Genomic DNA, 21,655 nt, shown 5'->3' with positions numbered 1-21,655 from the left:
TGTTTGAATAAGGAAATACATGGTTAATTCTGTCCATATGCACTATGATCTTAGTGGGATACCAGTGACAGAAGGTGAGGAATTTTTTTTTCAGAAGTCACATATGCATCTTTTACTTCTCCCTCTCATTATCCTTGTACAATTTCTTCCATACAGCCATGGACACAGAGCAGACAGGTAATGTGTATGGTGTTGCTGCTGTTTGTGTGTGTGTATGAACTGTGCTTCTGTGCAGCTGAGCCCGTGTCCCTAACAAGTTCATGCTGTAATAACCCCATTTAGGCATTCAGCTTCTATTCTTTGGCAATCAAAACAGGAAATCATTGTCTTTTGACTAAAAATGGTAAAGAGGTAGTGCTGAGGAGCAAGATTTATTCTTCTTGCACCTTCTTATTTTGAAATTGATCTAGTGTTCATAAGATAGTACCTACCTGCCCTAAAAATACCTCCTAATTAACTAAAAAATATTTTAAAGGCAAAATTTGTTGTTCGCATCTTTTTATTGTGCTAGCAAAATATCTGTAATAAAAGACCTAAAAATTTATTTGCAAGTACCTTTTTCTGAAGCAATATTGCATGAGGTTTCTCTAAAAAAATATGTTTATTAACAAAACACTGAAGTAACATTAACATGTTTTGCATCAATGAAGGAGGAATTTTCTTTTAAAGTCTCTTTCCAATTACCTTTGATTTGGCACTTTTTTTTACTCTTGTCTCACTTTTCTGCTAGACTATAGCTGATATGCATTGTCCTGACTGCTTAGCATATTGCTTGCCTAGATTGCATCAGCAGAAAATAGCCCAAGCATGAAGAGGTATCTCATAATTTTCTAACCGAGAAAGACTTTTTTGGTTAACTTTGTCAAAATGAAAATTCTGAAGCTATTTCAATACACAATTTAGGCGACTTAATTAAAAAGGGATTAGGATTTCCTTTAGCAAAAAAATAAGTGACCTATGCATTCCTTGCCACTGTTTGAGAAGTCAGGAATATACTGTCTTGCTTTAAGATGGAGGGTCCAAACTGAGGTTGAAGCATTGACCTAAATATTCCCCAGTACTCCCCTATGGTACAAGAAGCTGAATGAAGATCATTGAGGTTCAGTGTTCAGTCACTGACCACATTGAGCAGAAAATTTATAATGCTGACATTTGTTGTTTTTCAGGGTTAAAAAATGAGTTTAATTTCTTGTGGAATCTTTTGAGATTGTTCTTTTATCTGTAATTCTCTTGTCAAATAAAACATCACCTGTGGCTAAATGGGATTTAGCTATAACATATGCATGCAATAGAAATCTGCACTACAGCTCCATTTTATTTATTTATGTTAAACGCATGAAGCATGAATCTTTTTAAAAAACTCTGACATAACATTCTTTCAGTGATGTAGAACAATGTGGTTATTTCCCTCCCATTCTAAGATAGATGGCAAAGAGGAGCGGTGTGTATCAGTGCCTGAAAATAAAACTGGAACTATATCTGGAAAACCTACAGACAGGCATTTATGCTTGGGTGTACAGAGAACTTTTTTCTGAAGATGAGGCTTCATGATTGTTGATAGATGAGAAATATTACTGTGAAAGATAACAGTTGACTTTTTTGTAAGCACTAGCCACTATTTCAGACCTATACCAAGCATCCTATTTTATAATGCATTTGCATTAATGTCTATGTACCCCAAAACCCCCAGATCTTTTCAGAGTAAGTTAGAATGGTGAACTGTTTGAATTCCGCTTCACTTTATGATGAGTTTCTGATAATCTGCTGTAGTCAAGCAAACAAATAAATGGAGACTGATGTGAGGAAGAGGCTCTAGCATCCGTCCAAACATGCAACAAATCATGTTATAGGACAGAAAATGCATGAGAGACTGGAATGAAAATCGGGCAGAAAAAAACACCGAGCCTGACCTGAATGTAGTTCAGTTTCCATCCTCACTGAGGCAGGTTTTGGGGAGAGAAGAGGGTTTTAAGGAGGACAATACTGATTCTTCTCAAAGCAGTTGTATAGTTCCTCAGTTTTGACATAGGTAAGACAAGGCCTTTACTTCAGTATCTCCAGGATGTTTTGGTAGTTTCCCCTGAGAGTCATGTTTCTTCAGCTACAATAGGGAACTACTACTAATATTATATTGACTGGAGGAGAAAGAGACCTTATGTGGAATTTCTGTGATTTCTATCTCCTGTATTTTGTGTGGACCTTTTGGCTGTTCAGATCTGCTGCAGTGGACTTATTTCATCAGCTATGTCAGGTGATGTGCTAGGCAGAATGCCTTCTGACTGGGTAAAAAGCAAGTCTGCTTTCAGTTGATTCTTGATATAATATGATCCCCCCCTCATTTGCAAATTTATTTGGAAGACAAGGAACTGCATCAGTAATAATCTTAGGCATGACTGTATCTTTCAAAGAAGTTGGAAATGAACTGATTCTTTTTTCTGTTTTAGATACTCCAGTTTTTTTGCACAACTGGTAATATTTACAAAGCATCTACTTAATGCAGGGATCTGATGCCTGTTTACTTCTTTTCCAAGGTCACTTACTTCTTTAAAAGTTTCCCCTAGCTGCTCTTTCACAAAGGTCATTTTAAGTACGATACCTGATTTACCTGAATAACTTGAGACTTATATAAAAATGTGAGGTTAGGAGATATGAGGGAGGAAAATGCTTATTTCACCCGATTGTTAGCCACAATGTGTCCCTGACAGTACTTTCTCTTGCTTCCTTTCCCCAGAACGGATGGACGCCGCTGGTCCTTGGCCTCCCTCCCTTCATCTGGATATGGAACAAACACTCCCAGTTCAACAGTTTCAGTAAGTGGCACAGACTTTTCAAGCAATTCAGTCCGTACAAACACACCCTAACAAATCAGCTTCTGAGTCTTTACTAAAATACCTGGTCTTTCTTCATTGTTTTGCTAACATTATTTAATATACTAATTATTTAAAAAATTATTTTAATTATTGGTTCTGCTGCTTTTTCCTCCATTTTCCAGCTCCTATCATCTCACACTTTGCCTTTAGCACTGGTGAAATCCCAGTGCAGTACTTGGCTCGACTGATCAGTTGAGAGGCACAAATGTGTCAGAAGTGGCAGGACTCTATAAGATACAGTGCATAATTAGTAGCCAGCTCTTAGCTTTTTTTATAACTGGGAAATGAAATTCTTTTCCACTTTCAAGTTGTTAGTATGAAAACCTCTGCTAACAGTCTAGCAGAAAGAAAAACTGATAATCTACATCTGTTACTCAAATCCAATAATTTGAACCTCCTAATGAAACTTCAGTTCTTACACGTGTCATTAGAAGGGCTGGCTGTAGTTTGCTTGAGTTCTGTACTTTCAAAAGGCTAGTCTGTCATTTATACCAGTAAGGTAGCAGCACTGTGTTAACCCTTACGACTCTCAGATACTTCATACAATTAATGTTATTCTTTAGTTCACGCAAACTAGATGTTGTGGTTATCCACATTACAACCTTGCAAAGCCAAGTACAGAAAAATTAGACATGTGAAGGCTACCTGTACAGACACGCTTTTTTGTGTGTGTTACAGTGCTTGTCTTCAACTGTGTGGTCATTATCACTGCCTCTTTCCATAAACACTTCTACTGATCATTGTGTTCTATATGTATTATTTAGAGTATATTCCTAATAATTGTAATACCTGAATTAATTAGGACTCAATACTTGATGTTATGTGAATCCTACACTGAATGCAGTATCATTGTTTTCCATGTTCTGTTGAAACTGTGAACTGTTGTCTATGAACTGTTCTATTAAGTTCATCCATAAAGTTTCTTGTGCCTCTCAAACACAGTTCCTTAGTAGAAGGCAAGTGCTAAATGCACTCTATATAGCAAGAGAAGAAATTGGAATTAAAAGTTTCTTTTTAATATAAATTTATAGGATTAAAATTTGATTTTTGCAATGTTAATCTCATAGAATCATAGAATCCTTCAGGTTGGAGGGGACCTTTAAGATCATCAAGTCCAACCATTGAGCCATTAGGGCTCTAAAGTCCTCTGCTAAAAGAGATCAGAATCTGTCAGGGTTGGAAGGGACCAAAAGGGTCACCCTGTTCCATCCCCTCTGCCATGATCAGGGACACCTCCCACTAGATCATCTCTATAACTTTGTATGTTCAGACATATTCCTACAGACTCTTGTGGGCAAAATCTGAGGCTTTATTCTTTTTTTTTTTTTTTTTTGAGTCACATTAGGAGACGGGTGACTTGCTTTTAGTCTCCTGTGTGAGAAATCTGTGTGTATGTGTACACATATATGGACAGGAAATCAGAAAAATGTGGAAGAAGATTTGAGATTTCATTATCAACATGAAATAGTTGCCCCTGTTTTCACTGCCAAGCACTATTATATGTTCAAGCACCTGAGAGTAGCTGTTATAAAAGAGCTGTGCTTTCACTTTTATAGTCTTAGGTTAAGTCTTTATGGACATAAGCCATGCCTAAGTCCTGTTCTGGGTGTAAGCTATGAGAGTGTGGAGCAAGTACAGTTGCTTTCTGTATGGATGACATCCAAATAGTTTGATCATTGGTAGTCACTGTGGGAGCTTCCAAGATACCTGTGAAGATGACACTTTCAGAGACCAAACTGCCTGCAGGATGTCAGTACTTCTTACCTGCAGGTGTGATCGAGTTTATACTTTGACCACCCTTTGGGTAGTTGGCCATGGAGAGAGCAAAACTAACAACAACAACAAAATGTTAAAAGTATCAGTCCTTGCTTTGAAATAGGGACATTAAAGCTAGTTGTATAAAGTTCTCAGCTATTTGTCATGGGAAGGAAAGAGTATTTATCTCTTGTTTTGTTCCCCCAAAATGACTAGATAATTTTGATTGACGTTTGTCCAGAAAAAAAAAAAAAGACCAAACAAACCAACAAAACAGCAATCCATCAAATCTCAGATACACATGTCCCATGGAAGGCATCAGTTCAAATGGTGTAAGTATTATAAGGAACAGAAAACAGGGTTGTATAATAAGAAGCATGGAATGATAGGCATATGTAGATCTGAATTCACTTTCCTGCAGGAAATAGATTAAAACCTGTAATTCTGAGACTTTTTTTTTCCTAAATTGAGTCTCTCATCTCTTATTAGAATCTCAGAAAGTCATTGAAATGGGCATTTTCATAAGTAGTGATGCAATTCTTGGAGCTATTAACCCTAATTTTGCATTTCTAAGCCAATGCTACTTACTACTTGTCCATGACAATACTATTATCACAATATTTAATAGACTAGAATTAATTCAAATTGATCTGAAATAACACCTGAAGCTGATAAGCAGTAGTATTCCTGCATAGACTTTAAAACTGAAGTAAGTAGTCAAGGAGCTTGTCAAAAAGGCACAATGAATTAATGCCACAGATATGAATTTAACAGAATTTTGAGCTTCTGTTTGGTGTGATCAGTCCTCAAGATTACATTTCTTTTTCAAGCAAGATAGAAGGAAGCTGGTAGACCTTCCTTCTGGTGTATGGATCAGTAGGAAATGAAATATCAAGAAGAGGAGCGTCAGTTCTGTGTGGTGTTGGCCTGAATTTCTCTATGGCATTAAGAGCTGACCTGCATCTCTGTAATCACAGATCAGCTGCTCTACCAACCAGCCAGCTGAACAAACCAAGACATTTACCTAGTCTAAGGTCAGTGGAAACTTGTAGGTTCTGCTTTGTTTTTGCTTCTAAATGAGGGAAGACATCAAAGAAAGGTCTGAAAGTCAAACAGGGCTTGCATAATTCTGTACTACAGGAAAGGAGTCTTTCCTCTATTTGGGATAAGCAGTGTGGACAGCAGAACGGCTGTGAATGAAGGGACTTTCAAATACTCAGACTCTTCATCTTGGCTTCAGTGTGGATTAGACCAGTGTAAACTGATATACCATCTGGACAATCATCAGTGTGTGGATGCTGTGCTGGAGATGGCTTCCCAACACGATCCCTGCATCTAGACAAGCCTGAACAAAACCATTGGAACTCATGGCTTCCAGTTACAGCCATATTTGGGGAGTTCATGCATGTCCCAAGGCTTTCAAGAGGGTTCTTTTCCATAAATACCTTTATGGAACACAGAGGGAGTGGATCCGGGGTCTGGAGCTAATTACATTTTTATCAAAGAGTATGATCTTCAGGTTTGTAAGTTCTCAAGTTCAGAACTCCATCTAAGTCTTGGCTAGAATTCTCTAGATAAGACTATGCTAGGATCTGCCACAATCTGCTTAGTTTTAATTCAGTTTAAGTTCTCCCTTCTTGACAAATTTGGGTGTACCTGTTTTAGGCGTTTTCAGGGTATTTTCTCTTTGCTGTCAACATAACAAACATGCAGGACTCGGTGAATGCCTACTCAGCATTTGACTTTCATTGCTTGGCCACACTTCTTAGGTTTGTTTTCTAAAAACCAGCAACAGCAAATAAGTCTAGAAAAGCATTCTAGGTAAGTTAAAGCTTTGATTGTGTATGTTATATCCTATATCATTCCCGCCTACCAATACTTGTGGTACTGGGATGCAGTGCCTTCCAGCTGGGATGAGGGTCATTGTAGCAAAAGTTTTTTCCACTGGAAAAGTATACCTAATTTCATCAGATCAATAAGGAGCCTTGGAACTTTGATTAGGGTGATGTTTTTGATAAGGACCACTGATGTTATTCAGTGCTACTGTGTTTATTCAGCACTATTTTTTCCTCTGCTTTGTTTTTAAAGCTAATTTTTAATTTTTCCTTACATAATATATTTTTATTATTTTTGTAAAATGGAAAGGGGCACTGAAAAATCACACAAGACAAAATGCATTTGTTAGTTGACCTACAGGTGTTACCCCTGGAACATCCAATATTTTATGTTATTAATACTTCCTACAAATAGAATCGCCAAGGTTGGAAAGGACCTCCAGGATCATCAAGTCCAACCTTCCTCCCAACACTTCCCTAATCTCAGGTTTCTTGAGGTTCAAGATCAAGAAGTAAACCAGTTGCATGTCTATCATAGTCACAGGGCCATATAAAAGCATCAACTTATTTAAAGATGAATAAGCTGTTTAACTCCATAACAGTTAACTGTTAATCCTGCAACTCTGTGAAGTCAGCTACTTTCATTTTATTAATGCTTACTTGGTTAGAGAAGAAACCTGATGGGGTAAAGGAAGGGAGAAATAAAATCCTGACCATTTACAATAGCAATTTCCAATGAGAGCCAATAATGAGCAAAAACTCTCATGTCTACACAGCTCCATAGCATTCTGCATGCCAGTGAAACTCCTGAGCTAAGAGAGCATGAGGGAAAAGGAAAGAAAGTTGCTCACCACTCCAGGAACCTCCTTGCTGTTACCAGAGTAGTGCTGGTACTCACGTACTTTCCTTTCTGTCTCCTGATAGCAAATGACCTGTGTGATCAGATGTAATGGTTCCAGAATCAGATGCAATGGTTGCCTAGCCTTCTCCCAGAGTTTTCCTGGTCTGTCATTGTACGTATATAAGGGTTGGCTTAGCCTAATGAGAACAATAACAAGAGGGACCTGGTCTGATAAGTAGCTTTCTTTTCTGCTGGAGTGTGCAGTGTCTGGCAGAATCCGTTCCTCTTCCATTCATTAGCTGACCCCTATGCATGTGTTTAGTGCATTTCTTTTCTGTATTTTTTTTCTGTACTCAGTCATCATGCTCATCTCAGGAGAAGCTGCACCAGCTGCCCTTTCAGCCCACGGCAGATGAACTCCATTTCCTGACAAAGCATTTCAGTACTGAGAGCATCACTGATGAGGAAGGGCGCCATTCCCCAGCCTTGAGGCCTCGATCTCGCAGTCTCAGGTGAGCTTCAGGTTGTTTGTTGACTTTTTAAGATGTTGGACATGTATTGCTTTTCTATGTGTGCTTTCAGATCTAAAAGAATAGAAATTTGTAGTTGTTTTTATGTTTTTGAAATTATTTTAATCACTATTTAATCCATCTCACCTAATCAGAAAGGATTGTTTTGTTTTGTTTTTACATGAGGCTTTGGGTTGCAAAGTGATTAGCATAGTCTGCTTTTGTAGCTTTTGATGATAGGAAACTGGGAGGTTTGGCTGATACACCTGATGGCTGTGTGGCCGTTCAGCAAGATCTGGACAGATGGAGAGCTGGGCCAGGAGGAATCTAATGAGGTTCAACAAGAATAAGTGCAGAGTCCTGCACCTGGGCAGGAGTAATAAAATGCACCAGTACAGGTTAGGAGGCGATCTGCTAGAGAGCAGAACTGTGGAGAGGGACCTTGGAGTCCTGGAGGATAACTACTTGTCCATGGGACAGCAGTGTGCCCTTGTGGCCAGGAGGGCAAATGTTATCTTGGGGTGCGTTAAGAAAAGTGTATACAGCAGAACGAGGAGGCTCCTGCTCCCCCTCTGCTCTGCCCTGGTGAGACCTCACCTGGATTATTGTGTCCGGTTCTGGGCTCCCCATTTCAAGAGGGACAGAGGTCAACTTGGGAGAGTTCAGCAGAGGGCTACAAGGATGCCTGGGGGACTGGAACACATGCCCTATGAGCAGAGGCTGAGAGACCTGGGGCTTTTAGTTTGGAGAAGTGAAGACTTAGGGGAGGTTCTAATTAATGTGCATAAATAAATGAGGGCTGGGTGTCAGGAAGGAGGGGTCAACCTCTTTTCACTTGTGCCATGTGATAGGACAAGGGGCAATAGTCACAAGCTGGAGCACAGGAAGTTCCACCTCAACACAAGGAAGAACTTCTTCACTGTAAGGATTCTAGAGCACTGGAACAGGCTCCTCAGAGAGGTTGTGGAGACTCCTTACTTGGAGTCTTCTAAGGCCCTACCTGGATTTGTTCCTGTGTGACCTGCCCTAGACTAGATGGTCCTGCTCTGTCAGGGGGGTTGAACTCAAAGATCTCCAGAGGTCCCTTCCAACCCCTAACATTCTGTGATTCCGTGATCTTCACAGTTATGAAAACATGATCCACAAGTGACTCAGACTAAACCTGTAGGATAAAGATTTCCTTTAGTGAAGTTTCTTAGAATTTTGCTGCATTAATATAAGGAAGTGGTTACAGTCATTGTTAATAACTTTTCCAGCAGTACTTCTCAAGAAGTATGAAATCTAGAGTAAACAAAGTCCAAACCTTAAATAGAATTGCGCTCAAGAGCAATTTTGTAATAGTGCTGAAAACATTTCTTCTCCATTAGCAGTTGAATAATTTCTACTGTTTCTTCAGAGAACTGTTTTTTCAAAGATAACTATCCAGGGGTTATTTCCTTGTACAGTTGATTTTTCCATATTTGAAACCAGAAGCAAATAGAACTTAATCTTTCGCAGAATTACAGAATGACTGAGTTTGGAAAGGATCTCATAGAGGTCATATTGCCCAAACCCCTGCTCAAGCAGATTGCCCAGGACATGTCCAGATGACTTTTGACTATCTTCAAGAATGGAGATGCACAAACTCTCTGGGCAGTCTCTCTTGCAGGTCTCTAACAATTATGTCGAATAAATCCACAAACATTTTGTATCACAGCAAAGCCTTAAGTTTTGCTATCCATTTAGTGAACCAAGTGAACGGAAGTCTAGAGATGGGTACCTCTAAGAAGCAGCATCTTGTGAAATAAAACAAATTTATACAAGCAGGGGGAAAGGAGGTGAAATCTCCCTTCTGCTTCTCATCTGGGAGTGTTAGAGGTAGATATCACCTTTAAATTAATGGACAAGATTCAGAACCTCTGCCAGTTTGAGCACAGTGAATTAGTGTTTCTAATTGGGACCTAGGCAGGCATCTGTAAAAGGAGGACGTGAAACAGGCCAAGATCACAAAAAAAATGAATGGTGAGTACTGTGTCATCGCAGAGCTGTCCTTCCATGATTGCTTGTAATTATTTTTATGTTCTAAACTTCATTGCAGGCTGCATGGTAATTGCATATGGATCTACTAAGTGTAGTTACACAATAATCTACAGGTGCAGGTAAATACAATGGGTAGTAGCACACTTAGCCTGTGATCTCTGCAAATTGCTGTGTAGTAAAAGACTAGTGATGATATGATTTGTACTAAGTTTCTATCAACAATACTCCTACTTCAGTCCTTTTGCTGTCACTCTTAACAGTGACTATCGCTGACTACTGTAAGTGTAGTGATACTAATTCTTTATAGATAAGACAGCTACTGTAGGTAGACAACACATCACTCTAATTATTGTCCTTTCTAACACATATCTTGCTGTTGGCATAATAAATATTTTTGCTAATGCAAGAATGATACAAACAATAAAATTAAGAGCCCAGTTTTATGTTTTTCCCTGTTATTACAGATTATCAACTTGCTGAGAATTTTACTTCTGTGAGCCAATTTAAAAGCAGAGTTATCATATAGTAGGTTTGTAATTGTGATGAGACCAGACTAATTCAGTGTGTCATATGTGATTAATCTTCTTCCTCTCTTGAATGCTTCTTCTAGGTCTCTCTGTTTTTCAGTGTGATAATAGCCAGCCTCATTGCTATTCCAAAGCTTAGAATGAAGATCTGTTTTTCATTTTGCTTACTGCTAGTACTCTGATGCTGACTCTAAAGCACCCTTGCCACTACCAAGCATGCATGCTGGCCCTTGCATCTCAAAGGAAAATTGGTTTGTCAATGCAGCCAATTGGAGCAGTGTCTGGAGGAGTAAATACCCTCTTTGACAGAGGATAGTGTGTCTTTGCAAACAAATAAGTACTGAAACATGTGAAGACCAGATCTTACTCATTGCACAATTTGCTTATTTATTTGCCCACATGATAAGAGTTAGCTCACTACGTGAGAGGGTGTTTTTACTTACTTTAAAAAAAAAAAAAAAGCAAAACAACTGAACAGTTAATGTGTTGAAAATTAAACAGGAATTTCCTAAAAATATAATATTTTCATGAACATTTTTTTGTCTTATTTGATCAGCTTTAATGACAAGAGGTGAACAAAATACATCAGACTTTTTCCTTAACTGGCAGTCACAGCTCTGTAATTTAAAAGATGGTCTGATATTTATAACTGCTTGTTAACATGTATTCATTTTTCATGCTTTATGACTGCAGCCTTACATCTTTTTATGAAAGAAGAACTAGTGTTCTGAGACATCACTGTCAAACACTGAGGCTGTTGTTTTTGAGGGTCTCTGTAAAGTGAGAGTTTTTAGAAGTATCAGATGATCCTGTTACGATAGAGGACAGTATTGCCTAAATTGTTTAGAACAATCCTGGGCTTTACCTGAAGAACTTTTCTTCTAGAGGTAAAATGCATGGAGAATGTGAATTCTTGCACTAAACTTAGCATTGTTATTCTTTTTTTAAGTTAGAGAGATGCTGCCCTCCATCTTTTCCTGGTTCTCTTTACTTGTCATCCTCTTTGAGTTGCTAACATGTGGGGAATGTGTGGAGTATGTCAGAGATAAAAGTAGAGTTAACAAATAGTGACTTCTTCAGGAGCTGCCTTTGTGCAGTCACTCAACCCACCAATCTGCCCATTTTTCTTGATCTCTTTCCATATTTCAAGATGATGTTGTCTAGGGAAAAAGGGTTGAAGATTGTAGCAGTGAATTTTTATGTAGTTGAAGTAGGTGAGATCATCCTTAATCAAATATGCTCCTTCATCTCTGCTGGGTAGTGCTTTTTAAATGCAGTCCTCCAACCTGACTTTTGACATGCTAGATCCTGCCATTATTAATATACAGAGACAACTCTGAGAAAATGCCAGTTGCCAAAAAAGATTTCTGACAATAAAATACCCAAGATGTGAAGCAGGGATAGGTGGTCTGAAACCACACCAGTGACCCACATAATTCATTTTTTATTATAAAAAATGACCCTGTAGTTTATGGAGCTCTCTCATCTCACTGCACTTAAGCATCAGCTTTAACCACTTGAGTAATCTTGGGTGGTTTCATCACTTCATGCTGCTGCTTTCAGAAAGTGCCATCTGCCCTAAGCTTAAGAGGAGCAGACGTTCATGCAGCTGTGGGTTTGCCAGAGAAGGATAATAGTTTTAGATTCTGAAGCATAAAGTATCTATTTCTTATGAAAATACATTCTAACTACATGCATTACAGATAAAGGTGGTCTCTTTGTTTTCTCTCTCAACAATAAGTTCTGTGAACTTGATTTTAAAAAGTTCTTCCAAGTAAATGGTTTTAAATTTATTAACTTCTGGTGTCACTTATTATCTTTATGGTTTTCTATTATGAGAAAAACTGAGTATTCTTACTTGCTGTCTGTAGTGTTCATTATTTTAACTTCCTAGTGTTTTCCATCTAAAGCAGCCTGTCTTGTTGGCATGCATTTTAAAATAAAAAGTATTTGAAAGTGCCTCTTTAGTGTCTCTAAAGTACAGTGTAGCCCCTGTGTAAGTCTGTAGAAAAAAAAACTCTTTAGTCCTTACTTTCAAAGAGCTTGTAATTGAAATGTATCCCCTTCCTCTTAATATTCTCTCATATATACAAATACATACTGTATTTATTAATTTTTTATTTATAAACATACAAAAACCCCTTACCTTCCTAAGAATGTCACTCTTAGTATAAAGAAGGTTTCAACTGGAAAGGTTCGTCAATACAAAACAAATCACAGATAGTATTTGTCCACAGACTAAACGTAGCTAAAGCTCAGTGTTTGTAAAAATGAATAAAAAAACTCAAAGAGTATGTAAACAAGGTCTGAGGTTGCTTTTCAAAGCACTCGGTGAGAGAGACTTTTTACTGTATTATTTCACTACTTGCCCATTCCATAAGAAGAATTATTACTGTATATCCTGGTTTGTCTCTGTTTCCCTTTCTTCCAGCAGCAATAGAAGTCCACAGTGTGGACTTTCTGTGCTGTTTGGTTATGATTATGCAGGAAGAAGGATCCTTGAATAAATACTGAAAAATAATCTAAAGTTACATGTTTAATTTTCTGTGTTATTTCTTCCATAGTACAGGTTGTTTTAATTCTGTGGGAAGCTGTATTTCACTGTTTTTGTGCATGTTGCATAAATTCACTTTAGCAGATGGATTCTGCTCTACTGAGTTATATTTTCCTTGGTCATTATCCTGTCCAGGATGGGATTAGACCCCAAGGTTTAATAGTTGTGGTGTATGTGAAGCACTGAGTCATATTTGTTCTGAAGTTTGATGGACAGATGTAGATGGTCCATATTTGCTTCTGATTTATTGCCTCTTTTTTTCAGGGGAAGTTTTATGACTTCTAGTATTAATGTAATTTGTATGTAGTCAAAGATTTATGTCTTTATTTCTTGGGGGAAGAGGAAGGCTGATTCTCTACTCACCTTCAGCAAAAGGTTGAAGTTAATTTCTACTTCATATAGCTTTAGGTCTTTTTAAAATCCCTTATTTTGTGTGTCTGGAAATGACAAAAAATTAAGTAAGGCCTGTGGTTTTAGTTCTCCTGTGGACACTGACTTTGGTAATGTGCTATAAATACATCCTAATTAAACCTTTATGTATAGTGGAAAAGCAGAGGGGAGCACAATGGTTTTAGCCTCTGCTTTTTCCTAATAAATACAGTTGTCACAGTGAAGAAAAATTAGATAATCATAAACATCTCAGATTTATTTAGACACAGTTAAACTAGATTTTGTAAGATTGAGGTTATTACTATAAATGCTACTAAATACTGCTAGCATCAGATAAAGACACGAGTTTTGACAAGTTGAAGGCTAGGAACCTTTGCTGGAGATAGATGTCACTAGAAGCCTACCACCACGTCGTTTCATAGGGTGGAGGGAGCGTGAAGAAGGGGAAAAGAGAGTAGTTTTTCATTTGACTATTAAGCTTAAGGGGACAGATATTATTCTTCTAATGTCTGCTCTGCTGAAATGAAAAACTCACTGGCAATAATAATTTTTTTGACTTGCCTATCTATACCAAGAAAAGAGAAGCAGCCTGCTTTTTGTCTTAAAATGTTGTGCACGTGCACAGTGTGTGTCCTCTGGTTTATGAAATATAATCTGTTCCTTTGTGAAGCATGAAATGTTAGACTGGTTTAGTACTGTATGTAAAATTTTTGTTACTAGATAGATATGTGAAGCTTTTGCCTTTGAAGAACTCTCATGCCAATAAGTGTATTAAACTTCTCTCCCCCCTCCCCCCACCCTGCCAAATTTCCTTACTTTCTCCTTTGGTGGCATTCAGTTGTCTGCCCACTCCTGGTTTCTTTTTCACCTGATTTTGTCTCAATGGTGCTATAAAGTAACCAGCAGTGCCTGGCAGCTAGCCCTTCATTAGTGAGTCAGTTATCCATCTAATTATTTCTGTAGTTTTCCAGGCTAAGGATTAACATAAAAAATTATGGTGCAGTATATTGTGTTGCAGTGCTGTTATAGTCAGCTAGACATTTAATTTGACCTGTTACGTTGGGCAAATTTTATTTAGAATGAGAATTTGGACCTTGAACCCAGGTTTTATCCTGCGTTGTTTGGATGCTCTGTTCTATTGGGTGGTAAAAAGTTACATAAATCAGCTTCCAAAGATAAGAGACAAAACTGCAAATGCTCAAGGAAGCTAAGGGATTGTAAGTGTTTGCTTTCTTGCCAATCAGTAGGCACTTCTGCACAGACATTTCTTTGTTTCAGAATCATAAAAAGACAAAAGCAAACCTAATAAACTCCCATATCATTGTGGCTGTCCTTAAGGAAACACTACATCTGCTGGTGGGACAGCTGAAGTAGCATGACTTCTGCATAGCTCTTAGCCCATACCCACACAAATTAAGTGCCTTGAAAGCAAAAGGCAAAACTGCTCATGTTTTATTGTAGCCCTAAGACAGCAAATTACTTAAGTATGCACAAATTTTAGTAGGACTGCTTTAATACGAAAACTATGTATGTGTGTCCATATTTCTGTAGTTAATATCAAAGGACTTATATACCCTTGTAATCTACTCCTTGCTTAAATCACACAGAAATAATACTTTATAGAAAAATAAATTTTTATAGCTATGTTCACCAAATTCCTCATCTCCATACTAACTGCTGGTAAACAAGTGTCACGAATTTGTCAGATTGTTTATTCTTACAGAATAAAAGGATAAAAATAGGTTATATGTGTGTGGGAATTTGCTTCTAAGTCTGAAACTTAAATGTTCTTGCCCTTTTTATTATTTCATACATTACCTATGTGTATTAAAGATAAGTTCCTTTTAAAAGAAATTTTGCCTTGAGTAAAAATAGCTATCTACCAAGCTAAGGGATATATTTTCTTCAAAAACGTTGATGAAAATGCGTTTTTACTTGGTATCTGAAACATCCAAATCGGTTTTTCTCCTTTAACATGCGGAATCAGTGAGAGATTTAATCTGAAGTGCGTTTTCCCAAGCTGAGGGATAAATCTTAATAAAAACAAGACACAATGTAATTCATAGAATTCCAGCACCAGTCATGAAAGAGATTGGTATCACTATATTCCATGAGCCAGTGAGTTAAATTTTCTTTGAATTGTAAATATATGTTCCCAAAAGAGTGTTTTTTTTTTCCTTTAAATAGGTTAGCAGCAAGGTAGTAACTGTAATGCATTCCAAGTTTAAAATGCATTTATTCCATTTAGAGAAATTCGTGTCATCCTCCACAACAGTTTGTACTCATTCAAAACAAAATTGTATTTTTTGACATAGAGAAAAAATTTTTAGTAATATATAGTACTTTTAAAGACAATGATCATGTAAGATGCCAAATAACTGAAGCCTTTGCTTGTCTTGAACATTAAAATAAAGGAACCAGAGAGATGAGATGCTGTAGGCGATCCTGTAGCTAGGGATTATCTGCATTACCTCACTCGGGCTGTCCTCAGTGGCAGCATGAGTCAGAGCACTGCATACAATCAGATGTGATGAAATTGAGATGCAACTCTGCTTTGAAAAAAAATGCCCAAACAGTAATATAAATGCAGCTTGTCAAGATTTAGTGTCCTGTTTTTTTGGTGTGCCTTGAAGTTGCTTGCTAACCTATGCATATGCATCTGTGGTGTCACGTGTCTCAAGGGAGTGCAGTTTTCATAGAAGTATTCTGTTCCTATTGCTTGTGGTCTTTATGTATAAGGTTTAGTTGACTAACACTGCTCATGCATCCTTCCCTTTAGACAAAGGAAAGCAAGTAATCTCAAGTTTCTTCTTTCCTTTTACTCTGCTCCTTTCTGGCACTAGAGACTTTACAGATAGTAGTGGTTTCTTCCCGGGCAGGGCTGCTACCATTGCCATGGAGGGCAGTAAGAGAGCAAGGGAAATAACACATGTACCTGCAACAATTACACTGATTTTTACATGCTTCTATGTTAGGGCTTGCATTCACTGAAAATAGGTGAGCTTCTGCTTGAGTTCATGTGAAGACGGGACTGTTAGCAGGTTTTGGATGACTGTAGACTGCCATTGCTTGCTAGGATTTTCTCTGAAGTTAAGCATCTGCTCATTACTGAAGTGAAGTCCAAACTTTGGAAGGGTTACAGTCAGTGTGGCAGCATTATTACCAGCACTGGATTTTGGAGGGTTTTAATGTGATACCTGTGAATAATAATATACTTTCTTCTCTTCTCTAGCCCGGGTCGCTCCCCAATTTCCTTTGACAGTGAAATAATAATGATGAATCATGTGTACAAAGAAAGGTTTCCAAAGGTAAGGAATCACTTTTTTGAACAATGCATTTAATGATCTTATGACCAAGCTCAGAATTCATTTGTTGTGCTCACTGGAGAAGGAATCCAGCTCTTACCTCTGATTTCCAAGCAGTGCAGTTTGCTGAGAGTTTGAAGCTGCCTTCACTGCTTCACATACTAATTCTGGAGGAGAAGAAGTAGAAAAGTTTTGTGTAGTTGTAATGTGCATCATCTTTACTAAATCTCTCATGTCTTTTATTGGTATGACGAATGCTTGTACGAATGACAAGGGCCATTCTCTGGCTGCTCAGTCCATGCGGCCAGTGTGTCTCTCTATTTTTAATTAATCCTTGTCTTTTTCTTTACATTTCAAATCAGATCAAGGCCAGGAAAGGGATATTTTGCTTAGTTTCACATATACTTAAAACACTATTTCAGAGTAATTTCAAAATATGTTGAATAATGCTCATTATTTGCTTTTATAACTGTGTTAAATTTGCTTTATACTGTCCTGAACTTTGTTGATTTTGGTAGGCTTTCTGTTTATATATTGGAAATGCAGAGTTTTCTTTTAAAATAATTCCAGATTATACTGGAGGTTTTGGCGAAAAATAAGTTTAGCACTGGGGCTTTTGGTACCAGAGAAGATAGATTTGGATTTTTAGAAAAGCCAGTCTGAATTCAGTCACACTGAAGTATGCTGAAGTGATCTACAGTGAAAATAAGAGTGGTTTTGTTTAAGTAGCTGAATATTGAAATCTATGGAATCCATCTTGGGAAGTTAAAATCTCATTGAAATGAATGTAGAAGATTGTGTATCCCAGAGCTGTCAGTATGGCCCTTCCTTCCTGTCCTACCAATAGCAAAACCAGATGTTTCTCTGGAGACAGGGTGTCGATGCTTATAGGGATAGAAATGCCCTGTGTCCATTGCTTGGGGCAATGATTTTCAGGTTCCATGGACTTGCCTAAAAGTTCTGAAAATCTTGTATCTTACATCCATACTCTGGAGACCCAGGGAGGAATACAGCCTCAGGACCAGGATATTTTTATGTTTGTTTGCATTTTAAGAAAGTGTCCTCTGACTGATTTTTGTTGTTTGCTCATGTGAATGTAACTTTTGTCTATGGTACGCTATTTCTAATCTCAATGAAATGCCATTGTGTTTTGGAATATTTTTTTTTAAGCCTCGTGCACTTTTGAGTTAAGAACATGTTACTTTAGCACCTTTCTTGTTTAAGTTCTGGCATAGTAAATTTAGGATAAATTTTAAAATTTCTGTTTGTTCTGTACTTGTAGGCCACAGCACAGATGGAAGAACGACTGGCTGAGTTTATTGCCTCTAATGCTCCAGAGAACGTGCTGCAATTAGCAGATGGGGTCCTAAGTTTCATTCATCATCAAGTTATTGAACTGGCCAGAGATTGCCTAGATAAATCACGTGACGGTCTTATTACTTCTCGGTACTTTTATGAGCTACAGGAAAACTTGGAGAAACTTCTCCAGGATGTAAGTGCTCTCTAGAAAGAAGAATATATTATTTTGATTGAAGCTTTAAACACTAAGCCAGAGCTTTGATTTTAGGAAAGACAATGTAGGTTCCAGGGGAGGGGCAGGAGGTGGGGGTGTCAGGAGATCTGAGCTGTTACAGTCTGCTGTTGATCTACCATGGGTGACTTTGAGCAAATTGCTTCACCTGTTGTACAGAAGTTAAATATGCATATGAGCAAGTCAAAGGCAGTCTTTACCATTTATGAAAATTGTGTTCATCCAGATGAAGGAAATTACTGAACTTTTCTTTCATGTACTTCAAGACTCTGAATGACTTATTAATTACAATAGTGCCTGCAAGCAGTGAAAACACCATAGTTTGTAGTGTTGCTATAAATTTTTCATAAAAGATTTTCTTGAGCTGAACTTAATCCAGTTATGCGTTTTTTAGTACTGTGATGTGTTTTGTGGTGTTCAAAGCACATGAAAATACACGAGGGGCACAATTTTAATGCATGCTCAGTATGCTTCAGCTACTCATTAAAAATTGCTCCTTTCCTTTAAAATGAAAATAATATTAAATTTAAAAAACCTCTTAGAATTTATGCTATAGCTGTTGCGAAGAGTCAGTGCTATTACCAGTAGCTGGGGACAGACCTCCGTTTAGAAGTGTCTTCCTAATCCTCTGCTTTATTTTAAGGAGATGTGAAGCTGAAAATAAAGCATTTATAAAGATCAGTCTCTAATAACAAATATCACGGACATCTAGAAGCAGAAGACCTAAAATAATTTATTTTCTGTGATGGCTTTTAATCTATTTGGTGAAGATGTTTTTATATGTTCTTGGTCAGTTTGCCACTGCACTGACAAGAACTGTTCTAGTTTGTGCTCCTTTGTCACTCATTCCAGGCATCAGAAAACAGCCAATGAATAAAAATACTATATTAATATACAATTATTTTATTAAAAAGCTTTGTGGAAACTGCAGAATATTCCCTTGTATCAGCTAAAATCTTTAACTACACCATTTTTAAGTGTGGCTGTAATTTCCCTGGTATTTGTTGTGCGTAAGAGAAAAATCACTCATGTTTGTGTGGTGTTCTACCTGGATGGAAAATAGAATTTGGACAGATAGAGAGATAAGGAATATTTTTTGAGGTCCTATGTGGTCGTCTGCATATGGGATATCAATATGTACTGTGGATATATTTAATAGTGAAAAAGTCTGTCTCCTGGTAAAAGTGATGTTCTTCGGAGGCCATGCAAGAGTTTAACCACTGATATCACCGTGCAGGGCTGGAGAGGCTGCATCTAGTCAAAGAAATTGTTCCATGTTCGTAGTCTTTAAAAGAAAGGAGAACATTTCTGGGTCTTGAGAGTGTCAGTATAGCCTTTCTGGGCAGGATAAGCATCCCCCAGCCATTACTGGTGGGCCTGGCAAGGGCTGGCTGCAGGCTGTTGGGAGGCCCTGAGCTCTCCTGCCTGTGCAGGACTGGCACCGTGAGGGGAGAGGGAAGAGTTGCTTGCAACCAAGTGAGCATGAGTCAGTGGGTCCTCCTTGTACCTCCAGCATCTGGAAGCAGAATATGTCACGCATCAGCTATGAAATAAGGATGGGTTTGAATTTTAACAGATTTCACTAAAAGTGTGTGTGTAAGCTCGCCAAAATGGCTTGCATTTCAAGGGATGCAAGGGAACTACAGTGTGCTTTACTGCTTCTAGTAGCAGTTATTTGGAGCTTGAAATTCTCCCATCCCAGACTTACTTCTCTCTGTGGACAACGATTCCTCATACCATAAGGAATTAAGAGAGTAATAAATTGGGTCTGGCTATTACCAGTCCACACTTCCAGACTTGTCTTCTGACCTGAAGAGGTTAATCAGGATCTCAGAGAAGCTGTGGGTCAGATAAATCTGCTTTTTCCTTTCCTCTCCCCTTGCCAGAACCAATCCTCAACACACTTCTTAAATGTCCTTTTCCTCTTGATCCTATGTGCATTATGCTGCTGCTCCTACACACAGGGAAGGATGACATTGAACTGTTATTAGAGAAGAAACAATTGTCATCTTTGAGATTGTTCAGGAATTAATGTTCAGGGCTTTCTTTGACCTCTTCCTCCTTAACATCTTCTGCAGAGCTGGGGTGAGAGAAGGTTTAGGTCTGAAGTTTAATTGCTCTACTTTAGGAATTAAGGTGGGCTAGAGACCACTTAGAGAGGCAAGGGATGCGGAACAGGATGGGGAAGGAAGAGGACAAAGAAGTTAAGGACAGGAGAGGAACACCAAAGACTTCATTCCACATCTCGCTTATTTGTTTGTTCTGTCCTACCATAGTTCCTTGGCTTCTCTTTTGCATTTTAATATTTAAAAACTACTTGTTTTCTCCTGCTTGATAGCCTGCTTTGCCCTTCAGACTACACTCTAGAAGGAAATAATTGGCACATTTCAAGTCTAAATATACAGAAATTGGTGATAATATTTCTTTTGGAGGATGTACCTGAAATGCAAGAAGCTTGGAATCGAGTTTAGATTATTCAAAATTTGCGGGCAGGGTCTTTACCTTTGCTTAGCTTGTAAGTTATCACACACAGTTGCACACTATATAAATAACACCAGCTGGGAGATCAAAAAAGCTCTTCCACTTGGGCAGTTGTATGGTCTGTGCAGTAGGATATGTAGTTTTATGGTCTATTTTTATAATGTAGAAAGATTGAAAAGATGATTTATTGGTGAATAAGGTCAGCAAGTGGCAGGAATAGCCACAAATTTTCAGAGTTTTACTGTGAAAGACAGGATTCTCCTGAAATTCTTTTTTAAAGTATTGATTCTGACAGCTGCTAACAAACTAAACTTGTCCAGTATTACAAACCATTGAAAAGAAACTTGATTTCATATATTGGAGTTTGAGTCTACTTTATGTTGTAAAAATGTATCTGTAAAAGAGCAATTGGTTATGTAAATAATGAGCTCTTTATATATACCAAAACAGAAAGCTTTAAAAAGTTTTTTAGATCCTGGCTTTTCTAATAAAATCCCAACAAATCTCATTAGTTACAGCAAAATGAGATCTTTGCCCTTGTTTGCAGCGTGAAATATTGTCATTTAGCCAGAAAAACCAATTGTTTATTGCGTCATTGAAATTAGCCTGAAGTAAAAATGAATTTAAGATATTTTCTTTATTTTGGAAAACATGAACTTGAATGTTACACTTCACACTTAGTGATGGTAGAGGATCTTAGGATACTGGGGGAAAAAAAAAGTTATTGCTTGGCTGAATTGATGAGGTAAAAGTAGCCAAAAGAAGTTTAATGGCTTTTGTCTAGGTGTAGCCAACTAGTGAGGAAGGTGAAGGGTTACAGGTGTTTCTGTGCATGGAACAAAAGAAACAGGGGAGGGTATTAGTATTATAGTGGGGTGACCAGTGCTGCACACTGGCAAATGGATATTCTGGTCGGGGTTGCTTTCTTAATACAAGCCTGAGCGTAAATTTATTGCTTCTTGGCATTCCAGGTCTATTGTTTTGGTTTCCATCAGTATATTAGCTCAATTACAGTGTTGTGACTTGCATATCCTAGTT

The 21,655-nt window shown here is 37.9% G+C and overlaps 1 protein-coding gene across 1 annotated transcript in view; it reads left to right on the top strand.

Moving 5' to 3' along the window:
• Nucleotides 1–21,655, top strand: part of LOC103768464 (microtubule-associated serine/threonine-protein kinase 2-like) — a 97,561-nt gene that overhangs the window by 41,280 nt on the left and 34,626 nt on the right. The window contains exons 4-8 of the mRNA XM_008935606.1: nucleotides 157–177; nucleotides 2,732–2,810; nucleotides 7,659–7,813; nucleotides 16,533–16,608; nucleotides 17,888–18,097. Coding sequence (XP_008933854.1) covers nucleotides 157–177; nucleotides 2,732–2,810; nucleotides 7,659–7,813; nucleotides 16,533–16,608; nucleotides 17,888–18,097 — 541 coding nt within the window. The remainder of the gene's footprint in view (nucleotides 1–156; nucleotides 178–2,731; nucleotides 2,811–7,658; nucleotides 7,814–16,532; nucleotides 16,609–17,887; nucleotides 18,098–21,655) is intronic.

Source organism: Merops nubicus, unplaced genomic scaffold (assembly GCF_000691845.1).
Source record: "Merops nubicus isolate BGI_N331 unplaced genomic scaffold, ASM69184v1 scaffold2722, whole genome shotgun sequence".
NCBI classification, from domain to species: Eukaryota; Metazoa; Chordata; class Aves; order Coraciiformes; family Meropidae; genus Merops; species Merops nubicus.
The sequence above is the reverse complement of the archived record's forward strand: the minus strand, read 5'-3'. Positions and strand labels throughout refer to the sequence as shown.